This window comes from Pelobates fuscus, chromosome 5 (assembly GCF_036172605.1).
Source record: "Pelobates fuscus isolate aPelFus1 chromosome 5, aPelFus1.pri, whole genome shotgun sequence".
Taxonomy (NCBI): Eukaryota; Metazoa; Chordata; class Amphibia; order Anura; family Pelobatidae; genus Pelobates; species Pelobates fuscus.
This window is the reverse complement of record NC_086321.1, coordinates 120242529-120261989: the sequence shown is the minus strand read 5'-3', so window position 1 is coordinate 120261989 and position 19461 is coordinate 120242529. Positions and strand designations below refer to the sequence as shown.

Sequence of the window (19461 nt, the reverse complement as noted above, 5' to 3'; positions counted from 1 at the left end):
CCCTGGCACACCAAGTTGACCTGATACCTCCAAAAATGTTGCAGAACTGCTGAACGCTGCTGGAGAAAGTCTCACTCTGCATCTGACTTCCTCCACTATAAATTTATGCTGTGCTCCTACAGTCTGGCTCTTTCCTCTTCAAAAGAAAACTATTTCATAACCAGACTCTCCAGCGAGCCCAAATTACTGTTTCACGCTTTTAACGCTCTTCTTCGCCCTGTCGTGCCTTCTCCTCCTACCAACTTGACCAACACAAACTTTGCAACTCACTTCACTGAGAAGATTCTGCAATCAGGGAAGAAATCTCTCATCTCTGTCCATCTACTACCAATTTTTTCCCCTAACCACACTCCCTCAGCTGTCCTATGCTCATTTGCACCTGCTACAGCAGAAGAGGCTTCTGCTCTGCTCCTGTCCTCACGCCCCACCACCAGTTCCCTCGATCCTAATCCCTTGTATCTCATCCGCACTTTGTCTCCTTCTCTTGTTCTGCCTCTCACTAAAATTTTTAATCTCTCCCTCTCCTCTGGCACATTTCCTCTACCCTTCAAATATGCAACTATAACCATGTTTCAGAAAAAGTCCAACCTCGACTGTAATTCCCCATCCAACTACCGCCCTATCTCGCTCCTGCCGTTTGTCTCCAAAATCCTTGAGAGAGTTGTGTATGCGAGATTGACATACTTCCTTGAATACAAATCTCTGCTAGACCCGCTTCAATCTTGATTCCACGCTCGTCACTCTGTTGAAACAGCTGTGACCAAAGTATACAATGATCTTATCACTGCTAAATCCCATGGCCACTACTATATCCTAATTCTCCTCGACCTTTCTGCTGCTTTTGACACTGTTGATCACCAACAGCCTTTTCTCATCCTCTGTAATCTCAGTTGACGAGATAACGCTCTCTCCTGGTGTTTTTCCTACCTCTCCCCATGCTCATTCAGGGTTTCTTTCTCTGGCTCTGCCTCTTCTCCACAATCTCTCTCTGTTGGTGTTCCCCAAGGATCTGTCCTTGGTCCCCGATTGTGCTCAATCTACACTGCCTCCCTTGGTAAACTCATCAGCTCCTTTGGCTTCCAGTATCATTTCTATGCGGATGACACGCACATTTATATGTCCTCCCCTGATTTCTCACCACCCCTCTTGACTTGTGTCTCTGACTGCCTCTCTGCTATTTCCAATTGGATGACTGCTCATTTCTTTAAACTGAACATCTCCAAAACAGAACTTCCCTCCCTCAAGTGTTGCTACTCCCTTGTCTGTGCCCTCCAAGTCAATGGTGCTACCATCCGCTCTACCTCTAGGCTTGCTGCCTAGGTGTTCTCTTTGACTCCAACCTCTCCTTCACTCCTCATGTTCAATCTCCAAAACATTGTGCGCTTACATCTCAAAAACATTGCGCGCATTCGACCCTATTTACCACCTAATGCGGCAAAGGTGCTTGTCCATGCCGCTGTCCTTTCTCGCCTTGACTGCTGTAGTCCGCTTCTCAGTGGTCTAACATGTTCCCAACTTGCCCCGTTAAGTCTATAATGAATGCGGCGGCAAGGCTCATCTTCCTGTCCGCTTGCACCTCCCCTGCCTCCCCCCTTTGTCAGTCCCTATATTGGCTTACCGTAAGATATAGGACTCAGTTTAAGATCCTAATACTTGCTTACAAATCTCTAAACAATGCTACTCCGACCTACTTATCCTCAGTAATACACAAATATGTCCCATATAGGCCCCTACGTTTTGCCGGAGACCTACGTCTAACCTCTGTTCATACTCTTACCTCTGTTAGACTTTCATCCAATCCCCACTCCTTCAAAAAATATTTGAAAACGTACTTCTTTATGAATTAAACTGTGAACAGCTTTCCCTCCCCGTACCCTGATTCCTCTCCTTAAACTGTCATCAAAACAAAACACTAAGGCTAAGCCCTCCATGAATACTATCCTATTAACCTACTTTTCTACCCTTCCCTTTAGTGCGTCACTACACCCACTCCCTCTAGCATGTAAGCTCATTGAGCAGGGCCCTTAATCCCTGTTATGGATTCTGTGCATAATAATAATAATAATAATAATAATAATAATAATAATAATAATAATAATATTGAAAAAAAAATCTCTTTTTAATTATGTTATATTTTTGTCAAGAACAGCTGTTATTTTCTTCTATATAGCAAACATTAAATATTGTATAATTAATAAATAGTAATGTAAATCACATGTAAAATATATATAGAAGAACATTAATAAATAATAAATAAAGAATAAATGCAGATCACAACTAACCTGTTTTATTATTTATTTGTTTTTTAATGTTGATACTATAATTTTGCATGCGACTTCAAGGTATATTACTATATATTCTATGTTAAAAAAAAAAAAAAAAAGTGCATTGTTCAGATTTCAAGTACATTTTGGACGATGCGTTCCAGATTTTCCAAGGTACGCACGTTCCGAGTTCTGAATTTTCTTAGCATTGTTCTTTTTTGTCAATCTTTCTTTTTATTGTTTTTCTTGTAGGTGAAGATACAGGAAAGCAATAACAATTCGGTTTGTAACATTCACGTCTGCGTATATACATACAGAGTTATAGCTCATATCTATATGGTTGGGTAGAAATGTCCATCCAAATCGACTTTTAAAAAAAATTGTTGGGTTTAACCCCTTAAGGACACATGACATGTCTGACACGTCATGATTCCATTTTATTCCAGAAGTTTGGTCCTTAAGGGGTTAAAGTTATAGTAAGTCTAACTCTAAGTCAATTCTTGTGAAATGAAAAGCAATAACATTCAGATATTGTTGTTAAATAACAATGGTTGCAACTTTCTATTTGGTTCTTTCAACATGAAACCTTGTGACGGCTGTCGCACCTGAGGTTAGCTGTTTCCCTTCTAAGGTTTATGTGAAAGATCAGGGTATACAGCGTGAAATCGTGTCTTAGCATTGTTTTAATCACAATTGCACACCTATTTCACGGAAAAATATGTGTTTTATACGTCTCATATTTACGTTTTACAAAAAAAAATTATAGTTTACCAATTCTTGTGGTTAAAATGCCACTACAAGCACCATAACCACTACTGTATGCGATAGAGGAAATAGTGCTTAAAATGTTCCTTTAAATATATTCCACAGCATGTACATCTTATGGCTGAATAAATTCCACATTCTGCTCCATTTGAACTTACATTTTTTCTTTTCTTTTTGCTATTACAGGGCACGTGAAGGTGGGGGAATAAGCTCCTCCTGAATGTCCAAGATACTGGAATGCACTTACTGTGATCCTTTATACCATATTGTATGAAGAAATGAGAGATAGGCATGCATGAAGATAAACCGTTCTCAGAAAAACTGAGTAGCAATAAATTTCACATCATGTGCTGACCCTAACCTTTTTGCAGTGTGCTATTTATTGCACAGACACACACAGAATTAACATTATTTCTGGACCAAACTAACAGTTTGTTGATTACAAGGGGCGGGGTGGTTTCATTCTGTGGCTACGAGTTATGAATGATCTTTCATTAGAGGAACCACAATCGTGACGCAATGAATTATGTGAGTAACATCTACACATGCAATGGACTGTGATCTTTTAACCTTTTTAAGATCGGGGAAGCAAATAATTAGGTCTTGTAATGTTCCCTGCTCTCTGATGCATACAGTATAGCATTTTGCTGAAAAAATGCCCTACATCCATTATAATTGTGGGGGGTTTGATTTGAGCTTCAGCATCCTGCTTAAAAGGTCAGAGACACTTAGAGAGTATCAGATATTTTTAAATGAATTAAAATTGCCATTAAATACAGCAGTCTGATTACAACTCCCATAACATGTCTGGCAGAGAATTTTAGGAATTAAAGTCTAACTTATAGTAGAAGGAGCTATAAATATGAAAGGGACCTACTTTTATTGCAACAAAGTTATTATGGTGTGAGGACGTCCAAGGAGCCATCCTGTCTTAAGGGGTTAAATATCTAACAAACAGTTTAACATCAAAACCCAAACAAGGTGGCTGATCACTCTACTCTTCTGTCAAGAACACCCCCACGTCCAAGTCAACAAATTACTTGCTTCAGTGGGTAAAATGGTTAAAAATCACAATTTGAACATACCTAGAGCAAACTTATTAAATGTACTAAAACAGTTAAATTCTTATGACACCCAATACAAAATGCAGGGGAGGGCTGGCAGTGTTAGGCCTGGGGGACAAATCCAGTCAAGTGGTCCATCGCACCAAGAGGAGAGTAAAACCACGTTTCCCATGTGATTGAAAGGGGGGCAATCACCTAAACAGACACACTCACTGACAGGCACACACATTTGCTGATTTGACACACACTAACAAACACACACACACACACATACAGGCATACTGGCTAACACACACAGACAAACTGGCACACACAGAGACATACTTGCACACACATAGACAGACCTACTTACACACACACACGCACACACACACAGACATACTGACAGACACACACAGACATATTGACACACACAAACATACTGACACAGACACACACACAGACATACTCATACACACACTTTACACTTTTAAAGCCAGCTTCCTACCTTTGCTGGTACCTTTCCCGAGGTCCAGTGTGCTGGCTAGGGGCTTGGGGTCTGGCTCTGCTTGCTGTGTATGGGCCACCCGGTGGTCCCCCTTAGTGTGTGGGCCCCAGTGCAACTGCAGTACCAGCACCGCGGGCCCATGGGGTGGGAACCAGGGGCGTAACTGGGGACCGCTGGGCCCCTGTGCAAAAATTAAAGTAGGGCCCCCTTGTCACTCTACCTTGTGCATATTCTCGCTCCTCGTCACTCCCCACTAAGAAATACACATGGTTGAAATGTGTGTGGTTTCTTTGTGTGATTGTACTGTTGCTGAGTGAGTGTTGCATGCATCTGTGTAGTTGGATGAGTGTGATTGTGTGGATGTGTGAGATAGTATTTGTGGCTGAGTGTGATAGTATTTGTGGCTGTTTGAGAGGGAGACAAAGAAACAGAGAGGGAGATAGAGAGTGCCAGAGAAGACAGAGAGGGGGAGACAGAGACAGAGCTACACATGTAAAGAGATGGAGAGACAGAGAGTGACACAAGGAAAGGAGAGCCAGAGACAGCTAGAGAGAGACAAAGAGTGACACAAGGAAAGGAGAGACTGAGACAGTTAAAAAAAACTAGAGAGACAGAGAGTGACACAAGAAAAGGAGAGACTGAGACAGCTAGAAAACTATAGAGAGACAGAGAGTGACACAAGGAAAGGAGAGTCTAAGACAGTTAAAAAACTAGAGAGAGACAGAAAGGAGGTGAGACACACAGAAAGAAGTAGAGCCAGGAAGAGACAGCCTCGGATGTGTGCAGGGAGAGGTGAGTATTTCACTCACCTTGATCCTGTGTGCCACTGCTGACAGCTGGGACAGGGATCTCTTGGGGGCCTTAGATCTGCTGGGCTTGCTCTGAGCCCCCCTGTGCAGTCCCAGTGCTGGCATCCTGGGAAGAGAGGGAGGGGCCTGCAGGCAGGATATGGAGGCAGCTCTGCCAGAACTCCGCCCAGGAAGAGGTGAGGGTAGGCATTTAGTTCCGCTGTGCCTCCGCGGCACACACAAACAATGAATGCAGCGGAACCACCACCTGCATTCCCACTCTGCCCCTTACTGAGGTTACTGGCCAATCAGTGAGCTAGGATAATTGCTATTTAGTATATTGTCGAATTAGCAATATACTAAATAGCAGTTTTGCCAGGGGAGCCAGTCCTGTCAGCAGGGGTCTACAGAGCAGCCGGGCCCGGTAGTCCAGCCACTAGGGGGGAACAATTTTCTTTATTTATGTATGTGGGCGGCCCTGGATTTAGGGCAGCCTGGGGGGCAATTGCCTCCCTGTCCCCCGGCCCAGCCCGCCCCTGACAAAATGTCATTATGACACGTAACACTGACTATACAATCACTCTCTCATTGCTCTACACGGATCTCTACCAACCCAACTTACACGGATGCGGATCACACCTCACGTACACGTCACATCCTATGACAAAAAACACGCTAACAAACCTCCTGAATAACACTGCACCAACCACAATCCCACTCCTACACAACATGTTAAATGTAACATCTCCTAAGGTTATTTGTTTTCTGTTCTTGTTCTTCTTTAATTTAAAAAAAATGAAACTCTGGCAGAGGGCAACCAAGTCAACCAACACAACAGGAAGAAAACCCTCGACAAAATAACTCTCGACTTTCTTTCCCTTTCTGTAACACATAATTGACATATGTACTATCATATGGCTTTTGCACAAGCCTAACAATGTTACTTTACCATACGATCTGCCATTGCAAAAATAAAGATAAAAAATAAATAAAACTAAAATAAAAGCTATAAACCTGGCCCTTAAAAAAAAAAAAAATCACTATTTGTTCACACTAAACCCAAAATAATGATACAAATCCCTCTTAATGTCACCCATGTATCCTAGCATAAAAGCTGCCACCACCAAGACAATTTATATATGGGGAGTTTTAGGTTACATTAACCAAATTAAAAAAAGATTAGAAACCTACAAAAAAACATGTTTTTGTAAACGTGAAACCACAGTACTATTATATGTCTCTTCGGTAACTTGATTCTTATACCAGACAAAGGTAGAACTTAAATGAACACTCTAAACACTTAAAGCACTCTAGCTTACTGAATTGCTTAACGTTTAATGTGTTCTCTTTTTTTCTTCATTTTACGAAAAAGTGCACTTTTAACAGAAATTGGTCCATTTATAAATTAACCTTGTTACAACTCCCTGGCTGTCGATCAGACAACCGGCCCTGTTACTTACTGGTTGTTTAGCTAAACTCAAGAGGTAGGCACTTTGGCTCTCTGTCTTGCAAAGACTTCTCAATGAGCTGCGTTAGGAAATCTATGATTAAACAAACATTGAAGGTCTGGGATGGAAAGAAGGGGAGGGCTTGCAAAGGCCGCAGAAAAAAGATTTACAGCTTTTGTAAGCTGTTTCTAGATATACCTTTAATGAAAAGAAATGCATAATTAAATACATACATGTTGTTGTGTATATTTACTTAGGGGTAAATCTAAATGGTGGTAATTGGTTTATTTTGTATTTTTTTGGTTTATTTTGTATTTGGGCAATGGAGTGCCCCTTTAATGAAGGAATATTTATTACAAATAAATTAACAGACTACACTAACAAAGTACTAGTATTTGTTTCCAAAAAAGAGCATTTGGGAAGGAAATCCACTGCAAATTCGATTTGGTTCTCATAATGGATTACACAATTGTTTAGGTTACAATAACATCAAATTATACACACTTTTCCCGCTCATCTTAGGTTCTAGGCTGGCCCTTCTGAAGACAAGTGGTGTAGCAATCCCAGTTTTATAAGGGGCAACTAATATATTCAAAACCTGCCATGTACAATGCTATTTATTTACAGGTGTTTCTTATCCTGATCTCTGTAACCAGGACAGATCTTCTCAGTGAATCTAGACAATTAATTTGAGACCAACTATGCTATATATGTCATACATAATGCTCTAAAATAAGGTAATATAAAAACACTTCCAAAATGTTAAATGAATGATGACCCTCCATTGAACTTACAGTATACATTGCAAGTATTTTTCTGTTTCTTAAGCTCTTTATTTTATAGCTTATCTAATAAGGTCCAGAAACAAATGCCAATTATATAATATATATTATCTATGTTGTAAATACTTCCAAACTATTTGGTTTGCAAACTGGAAAATAAAATGTGAATTCTTTGCTGTACATTTAAGGGTATCTTGATGATTACCAACAAGATTTAACACATCACTTCAGTTTACCTCAAAAATCTATCATAGCACTTCTATTGGGTAACCTTTGCATTCATTCTGTAATATGAAAATGGAAACACATCTACTACACACATCAAATTAATTAACAATATTTTGACAATGAACACTGACTCATGCCCACCATCTACTTCCATCCACCACTATCAATCCATCCATCCACTTCTTCTGACGGTCCGAGGTTTGAATAAAAAAGCATCACATGAGGAGCCACTGATTGCGATATAGTTGTTATAATCCTTTAATGTGTGTTCAAATATATGTAGCACAAAAATTATTTTAAAATAATAAATGTTTTGTTTGATTTACTTAATTATCATAGAATTGAAAATGGAGGGTTGCCTTACACAAAGAATAGATGATAAATACATGTTTCGCCACTCTGGATACAATGAAAGTAACATTACATTATTCAATCACTGCCATAGGTATCGACACAGTCCTTATGGTAGTAGTCGAATAAAATATCCTACATTGCATTCAAAATGGTGAGCCTTTATTTCTTACAAAGTTGATGTGGAGACTTTATGGTCTATCAGAGTGTCTGTTTGTCTTTATTGTGTTTCATTTACCTTACACTAGAGACTGTTTAATCATGATGAACCCCAGGATACCACCTGTTCTGCAATTATAGGTGAAAGATAGGTAGGTACTGATTTATACATCTGCTCGCTGTTTGATTAACACAATATCTGAATGATACAATTAGCTAAGTCAAGTGTAAATCCATAATTTATTTTTATTTTTTTTAAAAGAAACAATGAGTTTCCATCGGGGCCTGATGGCTCAAAAATAGGATTGCCCATATTTTATATCAAGGACAAACTTGGAAACTAGAGAAATGTCAGAGTATCTTTCATGATAAAATATATTATAAATGAATCAATCAATCAATCAATCATTCTTGCACAACCATCTTTCTAAAATACTGGACTATTGCTGAGTGAATGTGCACTTACCTTCACAATCTCTTGTGCTATCTGGCGGGTTTTGTTGACATCTAGGACTGTTTTTACATCTCGAACTACAGAGTACAACGTTCTCCCCTTGCAAAGGCTGCAACACAATGTAAAAGGTTTGTTAAATACTCACTCTTCAGATAGTCCTAAAAAAATTATTTTTATTAGACAGATTACTGTGGATAATAATTAACTATACAATATTAATAATAACACCACTTGCCAGGTGGGCCCATAATGAATGTCACCAGTGACACAAGTTGCATCGCTGGCTATGCCCTCTTGAAGGCCCACTTACCTTTCCTGATTCCATACTTTCTAGTGTTGTGAGATATGCCTTTACATCACCTATTAATAACTTTAAGGTCTATTTACATTATTTTTTTTTAAAGGTATATGTTAATGAGAAGATTTACTTTTAATCACACAAAATTTAATGGTTCAAAAGCTCAAAAGGAATGGGTTCACTGGTAGCCAGCCAAGGGGTGCAAATCACTCTTCATCACACATATTATCGTCTTCAAACACCTAGCGCTGAGTGATCTTATTCATCGGTTAATGAAAGGAACAGTCTAATTATCAATCTCGTCGTTATAGTACAGAGTATAGACAGTAGATAGGTAAATTAATAAATTCCTGGATGCAAAATGACATAAAAGAGTTAGTTACATATGATTTTGTCTCCCTGGCAGGAAAACCGTTAATTAATGACCTGCAGCGCGGCAGGTGGACACTGTAATAACTGTTCTGAATTAACCCTTGATGCTTCAAAGTAAGAGCACACGTTGCATTGCAGAGCTACCCATTACACTACATAGAGTGAGGTTACAAAAAATAAATATCTATCAAGTTAAATCACATTCTCTTTGCTTGATGTTTTTATTGATGCAAAGAAATGCAGTCCCTCCAAAATAAATAAACACAATATTAAATTGTGTTTTCTTACGTATTTAAGTGGAACTAATGCCCTTAGGGGATTCTGTATTAACCCCTTCAGGACGGAGTCAATAGTGCACGTTCTGATCAAAACAAAACGTAAACAAAAACTGGAATTTGCGCTATATGTCTGTTCACCCGTAGTTCCCCTCTTTCAAATTATATGCACCCACAGGGCCGGCGCGTCCATAAGGCGGCACAGGCGGCCGCCTTAGGGCGCACCGGCTCTGGGGGTGCAAAATTCCAGTGACCGGCAGGAGGGAAGTGCTCCCTCCTGCCTGGTCACCTCCTGGATCCCCGGAGCTGCTGCGCGGCGTGCGGCTGAAGTTGATTAGGAGGCGGCGAGGGAGCTCTCTGATCTCTCTGACCGGCTCCCTCGCGCGCCTTTTGCTGATGCCGCGGGAGCCGGAATATGACGTCATATTCCGGCTCCCGCGGCATCAGAAAACAGCCTGCGAGGGAGCCGGTCAGAGAGATCAGAGAGCTCCCTCGCCGCCTCCTAATCAACTTCAGCCGCACGCCGCGCAGCAGCCTCACTGGACCACCAATGAGAGACCCACGCCAGCACTCCAGGTAGGGAGGCTGGGTGGGACATTTAAATGTAATTTATTAGTAATTACTTTAATAATTACTGTGTGTGTGCATGTGAGTGTGAGTGTCTGTCAGTGTGTGTGTAAGTGTGTCTATGAGTTTGTGTGTGAGTGAGTGTGTCTGTCGGTGTGTGTGAGTGTGTATGTCAGTATGTATGTGTGTCTGTGAGTTTGTGTGTGTCTGTCAGTGTGTGTGTGTGAGTGAGTGTGTGTGTGTCTGTCAGTATGTGTGTCTGTCAGTGTGTGTGTAAGTGTGTCTATGAGTTTGTGTGTGAGTGAGTGTGTCTGTCGGTGTGTGTGAGTATGTCAGTGTGTGTGTTCGAGTATGTGTCTGTGAGTTTGTGTGCGTGTGTGTGTGTGAGTATGTATTTTTCTGTATGCCTGTCTGTATGTATGTATGTATCTGTATGATGGTATGCCTCTGTATGTATGTATGTGTCTGTATGCCTGTATGTCTTGTACGTATGTTTCTGTATGTCTCTGTATGCATGTATGTAACTGGATGTATGTTTGTCTCTGAATGTCTGTATATATGTCTCTGTATGCATGTATGTAACTGTATGCCTTTATGTCTCTGTATGTACGTATGTGTGTGTCTGTGTGTCTCTGTATGCCTGTATGTCTTTGTATGCATGTTTCTGTATGTGTCTGTATGACGGTATGCCTCTGTATGTATGTATGTGTCTGTATGACGGTATGCCTCTGTATGTATGTATGTGTCTGTATGCCTGTCTATATGAATGTGTCTGTATGACGTTATGTCTCTGTATGCATGCATGTATCTGTATGTGTGTATGTCTTTGTATGCCTGTATGTCTCTGTATGTATGTTTCTTTATGCCTGTATGTCTGTATGTATGTGCCTGAATGTCTTTGTATGTATGTTTCTGTATGCATGTATGCATGTATGTCTCTGCTTGTATGTCTCTGACTGTATGTGTCTGTATGTCTCTGTATGATTATTGCTGTCTTTGTATGACAGTGTACCTGTATGACTTTGACTGTGTGACTAAAAAATTATGCCTGTTTGCCTGTGGCTTGGGAGGAAAGACACACAGGTGAAGATGCATTTTTTTTTTTTTTTAATGAGGGTTGGGGGCGCCAAAATGCATCTTCGCCTGTGTAACTAAAAATCCTAGCACCGGCCCTGTGCACCCACACTTATTATATATCATTTTGTTCAGGAGAAACAGGGCTTTAATCTATCATTAACTATTCATATATGGAACATAATTTATTATGAATAAAAGTAAAAAAAATTTGAGAAAATAAGATTTTTTTTAAATTTGCATTTCCGTCTGACATTTTAACTGTGAATGTCATAATACTGTTAGGTTTTACTGCAAAAAAAATGCACATATTTGTAATCAGCGATGTCTCACGAGTACAACAGTACCCCCCATTAACAGGTTTTATGTTGTTTTGGAAAGTTACAGGGTCAAATATAGAACGTTCCATTTTCAAATTGAAATTTGCCAGATTGGTAATGTTACCTTTGAGACGGTGTGGTAGCCCAGGAATGAGAATTACCCCCATAATGGCATACCATTTGAAAAAGTAGACAAGCCAAGGTATTGAAAGTGGGGTATGTTTAGTCTTTTTTAGTAGCCACTTAGTCACAAACACTGGCCAAAGTTAGCGTTCATATTTGTTTTTGTGTGAAAAAAGCAAAAAACGAATATTTGGCCAGTGTTTGTGACTAAGTGGCTACTAAGAAAGACTGGACATACCCCACTTGCAATACCTCGGGTTGTCTACTTTTGCAAATGGTATGCCATCATGGGGGTAATTCTCATTCCTGGGCTACCATACGCTCTCAAAGGCAACATAACCAATCTGGCAAAATTTCAATGTGAAAAAAATGAAATGCAAGCCTTATATGTGACTCTCTAACTTTCCAAAACACCATAAAACCTGTACATGGGGGGTACTGTTATTCTCTGGAGACTTCACTAAACACAAATATTAGTGTTTTAAAACAGTAAAACATATTACAACAATAATATAGACCATAAAAGTGCCGTTCGCTTGTAAAAAATGCAAAAAACATCACTTTTACTTAAAATATCATCATTGTAATACAATTTACCAGTTTGAAACACGAATATTTGAGTTCAGTGAAGTCTCCCGAGTAAAACAGTACCCCCTATGTACAGGTTTTATGGTGTCTTGGAGAGTTACAGGGTCAAATATAGTGCTTGCAAATTAAATTCGCTGCACTTTCTCCCTGTGTTGCCAGGCATGTCAATCAAATTTTAATTAATCAAATCACATAATTACGTTAAAAGATTATTTAAATATACATGTAGAATTTTAATATATATGCATTTATAGGTATTTAAATTCTACGTGTATACTAATGTAATCTTTTATGTAATTATATGTATTTATCTATATATATATATTTGCGGTTATTTGTATTTTATATATATATAGATATATATAGAATGTCATTCTAAGTGTATTTTGTTACCGATATATATATATTAATAACAAAATACAGTTAGAATGAAATTACATATGCATATATAATTTATATTAAATTTTGTTTCAATATTTTATTTATTTATTTTATTATTTTATTTATTTATTATTTTAATTATACGTATTTATATATAATATATATATATATGTACATCTATTATATATATAATATATATACATATTATATATATGTAACGTCATTCTAAGTGTATTTTAATATTAATATATATACTTATATTAATATTAAAATACACTTTGTATGACGTTACATATATATAATATGTATATATATTATATATATATATAATATATACATATTATATATATATGTAAAAATATATTTAATTTATTTTTACACTTGTATTTTATTTATTTTTTATACTTCCCACCAGCAGGGGGACTGTCTGATATTTCAAACAGTCCCCCTGCTGGCAGATCCACAGCCAGCTATAGGGGGCCATGTGATCGCTCTTTGAGAGCGATCACATGGCCCCCGGGGGCCTGATTTGCCGTGGGAGGGCTGCCTGGGCTGTGAGGCAGTCCTCCCGAAGCGGATCGCGGCGGAGGTAAGTACATCTTACCTCCTGGGGCTGCAAGCCGTTACAGCGTGCTATGCCGTCATAACGGCTTTAAAGCCCACTTAACCCGTGACGGCATAGCACGCCGTAACGGCGTTAAGGGGTTAATGGAAAAACATTGTATCAAAAAGGGTTAGAGTAACCCTTTAAAGGGAAACTCCAGTGCCAGGAAAACGATCCGTTTTCCTGGCACTGGAGGGTCCCTCTCCCTCCCACCCACCAATCCCCAGGTACTGAAGGGGTGAAAACCCCTTCAGTCACTTACCTGAGGCAGCGACATGTCCCACGTTGCTGCCTGCTCCTCCCCTGCCAGTCCTCCTACTGGCTCCGTCCGCCGGCGGGCAAGACTGATCCCGCCCACCGGCCGAGGAGACCTAATTAGGTCTCCCCATAGGAAAGCATTGAAAACGAATTTCAATGCTTTCCTATGGGGATTTGAGCGACGCTGGAGGTCCTCACACAGCGTGAGGACATCCAGCGACACTCTAGCACAGGTTTCCTGTGCTATGGACCAGGAAGAGACCTCTAGTGGCTGTCTAGTAGACAGCCACTAGAGGTGGAGTTAACCTGCAAGGTAATTATTGCAGGTTATAGAAAACTGCAATAATTACACTTACAGGGTTAGGAGTAGTGGGAGTTGGCACCCAGACCACTCCAATGAGCAGAAGTGGTCTGGGTGCCTGGAGTGTCCCTTTAAGTATATTCTATATATAGCACTGTTTGGCAGCAGAGGGGTTAAAAAGTGAAAATACAAAGTCAATTCAAAGAGATTTTAAAATTTAAGGCCAGAATAGCTGAACTGAGAGCACAGCTTAATGTTTCCATTTTGGATAATTTGAACTACAATTTAAAATTTACCTTGAATAACGTTGTGTATTTGCAGCCTTTTTTTTTTATAGCAAAACACTGTGCATACAGCCTCCAGGAACCACAACTACTTGAAATCACCAAAGTGGTCCTGGTACTTGGAGTAACCCTTTGATATAAATTTTAATTAAAAAAGGATAATCTCTTAAAGGTTAACACAAGTTATAACACAGTATTTTATTCTATGGCATAAATTCCAGAGAAGTCACAATTCCTCCTCAAGGATTCAGCTTGCCGAAATAACTGGGAAAAGCCTTGCGATGAAATATACTCGTGGTGCTGCTGCAGATGTCCTCATTATAGGAATCTGATACATAGCAGGCTGGTTATTAAGCAACAATAAAATTACAGAGACCTTTTGACTTATCACTGCCAAATAGCTACACTTATTTCTTACACCTCTAATTACAGGACTGCGCTGGCTGCAATACATCACTAAACGCACATTTGTGAGGATCTTCTGTTTCACTACAAAGAATTTGAACTGTTTCTGTACCAGAGGTGTGAAAAACACTTTTAAGTGATTAAAGTGATTTGAAGAACAAGTGCGTTCGTAACTGATCCAACAAGTGTGGGTAACTCAGCCTTCAATAAACAATCACTTTATAACCCACTGTTATTCGGATAACAATTTTTTTTCTGCATGTTTTCTTTAGGGGTATATGATAAAACAGTTTTTCAAAAGCTGCAGACCTATTGTCTGCAGCCTTTGCATAGGCTTCTGATCGAGAACCCTCTGTACTGGAGCACCTATCATAGCTTTCCTATCATTTTCAAAAAGCGGTAGTGGGAGGTGAATCTGCTCCCAATTATAAACGTGAATGAAATCCGCACTCCGGACACATAAAGCACTTTAGCAAGCTGACGTGCTTTCTGTTTGTGGAGTGTTCCTTTACCTCTTTACTTGATGGACAAAATGGTTACTGTCTCTTCTACCAAAGCGATCTAGTAGTCACAGGAATAAAACCATTTTATTTGCAGCCCCAAAGAGTTTTATTTGGCTATTTAAAAACAAAAACTTTTCAGAAAACATGAATCCAACTGCTTGTCAAAGTAAAATGATAAAGTACGCCCACTCCTATTGACAATGTAAACCAAAATACTGCATTAGCGTTACACATTAAAGGACCACTATAGTGCCAGGAAAACATACTCGTTTTCCTGGCACTATAGTGCCGAGGGTGCCCCCACCCTCAGGGACCCCCTCCCACCGGGCTCTGGAGAGAGGAAGGGGTTAAACTTACCTCTTTCTCCAGCGCCGGGCGGGGAGCTTTCCTCCTCCTCTCCTTCTTCCTTGCGACGTCATCGGCTGAATGCGCATGCGCGGCAGGAGCCGCTCGCACATTCAGCCGTCGCATAGGAAAGCATTTACAATGCTTTCCTATGGACGCTTGCGTGCTCTCACTGTGATTTTCACAGTGATAATCACGCAAGCGCCTCTAGCGGCTGTCAATGAGACAGCCACTAGAGGTTTTGGAGGCTGGATTAACCCCCAGTATAAACATAGCAGTTTCTCTGAAACTGCTATGTTTATAAAAAAAGGGTTAATCCTAGAGGGACCTGGCACCCAGACCACCTCATTAAGCTGAAGTGGTCTGGGTGCCTAGAGTGGTCCTTTAAATAATCATATAACTTTTTATTATCTACCATTTAGAGCAGGTACTCCAGGCACCAATACAACTGCAATGCATTTGATAGCATTTAGCCTTATTAATATGATGTATTTTTTGCATGCTCAAATAGTTATGGTTGTTGCGCAAAAAAAAATGTTTTGAAGAATGTTGCATCATAACCACACCTCCTCAAGCTAGAAAGGCTTCCTTATCTAATGTGTGCATAAACTCTCAGCCCCAACAGCAGTAAGTGAGCTGCTTTTAATTCACAATCTGACTTTATACAGTATATGCCTCTCTTAATGTACTGTCCCTAAAATGCAAGTAGCTTTATACTTCAAATCATTAATTACTGTCAGAGTCTGAGCTGTATCCCTTTAAGCTTAGCTTTTGATGCATTTTTTTTAGTAAGCAAGTGCAAAGAATTCATTAAATAAGTAAAAAGGGTGTCCCTCTAACCCAAGAGTGTCTGTTTAAGCTTGGCTTTTGATGCATTTTTTTTTCTTATTTAATGAATTATTGGCACTTGCTTACTAAAATATTGCATTCGGTAGGTCAACATCGCAAAATGAATGTCCGACAGTACAACACTACCAGACATTTTCATTTCCAAGCATGACCTAATTATATTAACTAAACTGCCCTAGGTACGAAAGAAAGAAAATTGCTCCCAGTAATCTAAATGTCAAACTTTTCTGACAATTTAAAATGCACGCATCACAAAGACTAGGAACTGTCCTATTTATTCCTGGTATTTTAATTGCCTCTTAAAAGTCAAAGGTTAATAAGTCTATTTTATTTAAAGTCCAGCGTCAAACCTTAACATAATTTCTTGAAAGCCAGCATGGGCAAGCAAGTTTCTTTTTCGACGAGCATTGCATAGCCTTGCAATGTGAAAGTGTGGGCTAAAATGGGACTTTTTACAAAGTTGGCAATTTGTATAAGCTGACAGGGTTACTCACTAAACCAAGAATTGTTGTGAATTGTAATGATTTTTTAGCTATGTTTCTGGCTATTTTGTCCTAACATGTTAAATTCACTGGTCAGTTTATGGTCATTATTTGAAACTCCCCAGATGTTTTTTTTGGGTTGAAGTCAAATTTAAGCAACACTGAGTGTCAGGCCCCCAATCTCCATCTTTCCTACTCTCTGGTCCTCAAAGTTGGCTCCAGCTGATGATCAAAGCTCACCAGGGGTTTGCCTGATGGCCAATTTAGTCTTAGTTGTAAGCAATGAAAATTTAAAGGAACACTGTATGCACCCAGACCACTTCAGTTCATTGAAGTGGTCTGGGGGAAATGTCCCATGTCCCTTAACCCTGCAATAGTAATTATTGCAGTTTCTCAATTATCTCTGAGGGTTAACTCCTCCTCTAGTGGCTGTCTACAATACAGCCACTAGAAAGATTTCTAGAATTAAAGCGGACCTTTGGTCCTTTATCTGATGCTGTACGTCCTCATGCTGTACATGAGGACCTCCAGCGTCAGATTTTTCCCTATAGGAAAGCACTGAATAACGCTTTCCTATGGGGAAATCCTAATGTGAGCATGGGCGAAGCCTGACCCAGCACCGAGGGACATTGCGCTGGATTCAGGTAAGTGACTGATCCAGCCGCGCGGGAGGGGAGCACTGCAGGATTCTACAGTGCCAGGAAAACAGCTTTGTTTTCCTGGCACTATAGAATCGCTTTAACCCCTTAAGGACACATGACGTGTCTGACATGTCATAATTCCCTTTTATTCCAGAAGTTTGGTCCTTAAGGGGACAAATTATGTTTAATTTCATTTTTTCCACTATTCCTTTAATGTTCTTTTAATTTACTGTTACCATGCAGAACATTATGTCTCATCACTAGCTGTAATAATAGAATTTTTTTTATTCAAATAGATACATTTGTATCATGTCTAGTTTACAATCTTTCAATTAAAGTTTTTGAACGGTGATATTACGCTTTCATTTATTTATATGTGTATTATTTTTATTCTACCATAATTCAGTAAACAGCTGATCCGAAACATTGTTAAATTTCCCTCTGTATACTGCGCTGACTGCCAGATGCAAAGGACAGATTTTCTAACAATGACTAACAGTCAGCTAAGATGGAGGTGCCCAGCTGCAGGATAAACATGTGTGGATTTCTACATTTTTCTTATATTTTACACCTCACAAATACACACTTCTTAAATATAGGGATAAGTGAACATAATATTAACATTCCAGGGAAGTGACAGTTACTCTTTAAAAAAAATAAAAATGAAAAAGACACATTTGTCTGAGTTCTCTGCCTGTTCTCAGAGGTTTAAAAACAAAGCAATATTAAAATATGAATACAATCTAAAATCAAAACAAAACGCAAAACACCCCAACAATAGTTCAAATCCATCCTATCTAAACAGGGCCGGATTAACATAGGGGCTGATGGAGCTGCAGCTCCAGGCCAAGGCCCATGGAATAGGCCCATTTAAAAAAAAAAATAAAAAAAATAAATGTGTTTTTGTTTTTTTTTACACACTACTCTTAGGTTTGCCACCTGACCGGTATCACAGCCAGTATTTGAGGCTGCCTGGCCGTGCCGGTATTGCAGTAATACCGGCAATACAAATGCAGGTATTTCTCTCAGAATAAATGGAGATTACTCTGCAATACCAGCACCGGCCAGTAGGGGTCACTGTGTGTGGAGAGAGGCAGGGATAGGAAGTTACAGCATATCCCTCCCTGCCTCTCTCTACTACTCACTGATCCTTGGGGGAGCAGCTACACAGCACAGAGTCCAGACAGCAGCACCCAGCCTGCAGAGACAGACTACAGCTCAGGTAAGTGAGGGATGGGGGGAAAGGCAGCAGGGACACCTTCGGACACTGATACACTAGGGGACACATGTGGACACTGAGACACTAGGGGACACTGAGACACTAGGGGACATATGGGGACACAGACACTGGGAGACCTGGAAACACTGAGACACTTGGGGACACTGGAAAACATGGGGACACTGAGACACTAGGGGATGCTGAGACACACGGGGACACTGTGAGACAAAGGGACATTGGGAGACACCGAGACACTATGTCCCCATTTCTCCCAGTATCCCCATGTCCCCCATCCATTGTCGCTAGTGTCTCAGTGTCCCCTAGTTTCCCAGTGTCTGTGTCCCATGTCTCTCAGTGTGCCTAGTGTCCCCATGTGTCCCAGTGTTCCTATATGTGCCTATGTCCACAACTGTCCCCATGTCTCCCACCCAGTGTCCCCTAGTCTCCCAGTGTCCCCTAGTCTCCCAGTGTGTGTTCCCATGTCGTGTTCCTAGTGTCTCAATGTCCCCATGTCTCCCAGTGTCCTCATGTCTCTGTGCCCCAGGTCTCTCAGTGTCCCCATGTCTCTGTGTCCACGGGTCTCTCAATGTCCCCATGTCTCACTGTGTCCCCAGTATCCTAGTGACATGGGGACACACTGAGACATTGGGACACTGGGAGAAATGGGGACACTGAGACACTGGGAGACTAGGGGACTGGGCGACATGGGGACACTGACACTGTGATACATAGGGACACTGAGACACTGGGTGACTTGCGAGACTGAGACACTGGAAGCAATC

General features: G+C 40.2%; 1 protein-coding gene across 2 annotated transcripts in view; it reads right to left on the bottom strand.

Moving 5' to 3' along the window:
* The window catches only part of KSR2 (kinase suppressor of ras 2), a 462507-nt gene that overhangs the window by 56704 nt on the left and 386342 nt on the right, over positions 1–19461 (bottom strand). For both annotated transcript variants that reach the window (XM_063454189.1, XM_063454190.1), the window contains one exon: positions 8803–8899. In XM_063454189.1, the coding sequence (XP_063310259.1) occupies positions 8803–8899 (97 nt within the window). The remainder of the gene's footprint in view (positions 1–8802; positions 8900–19461) is intronic.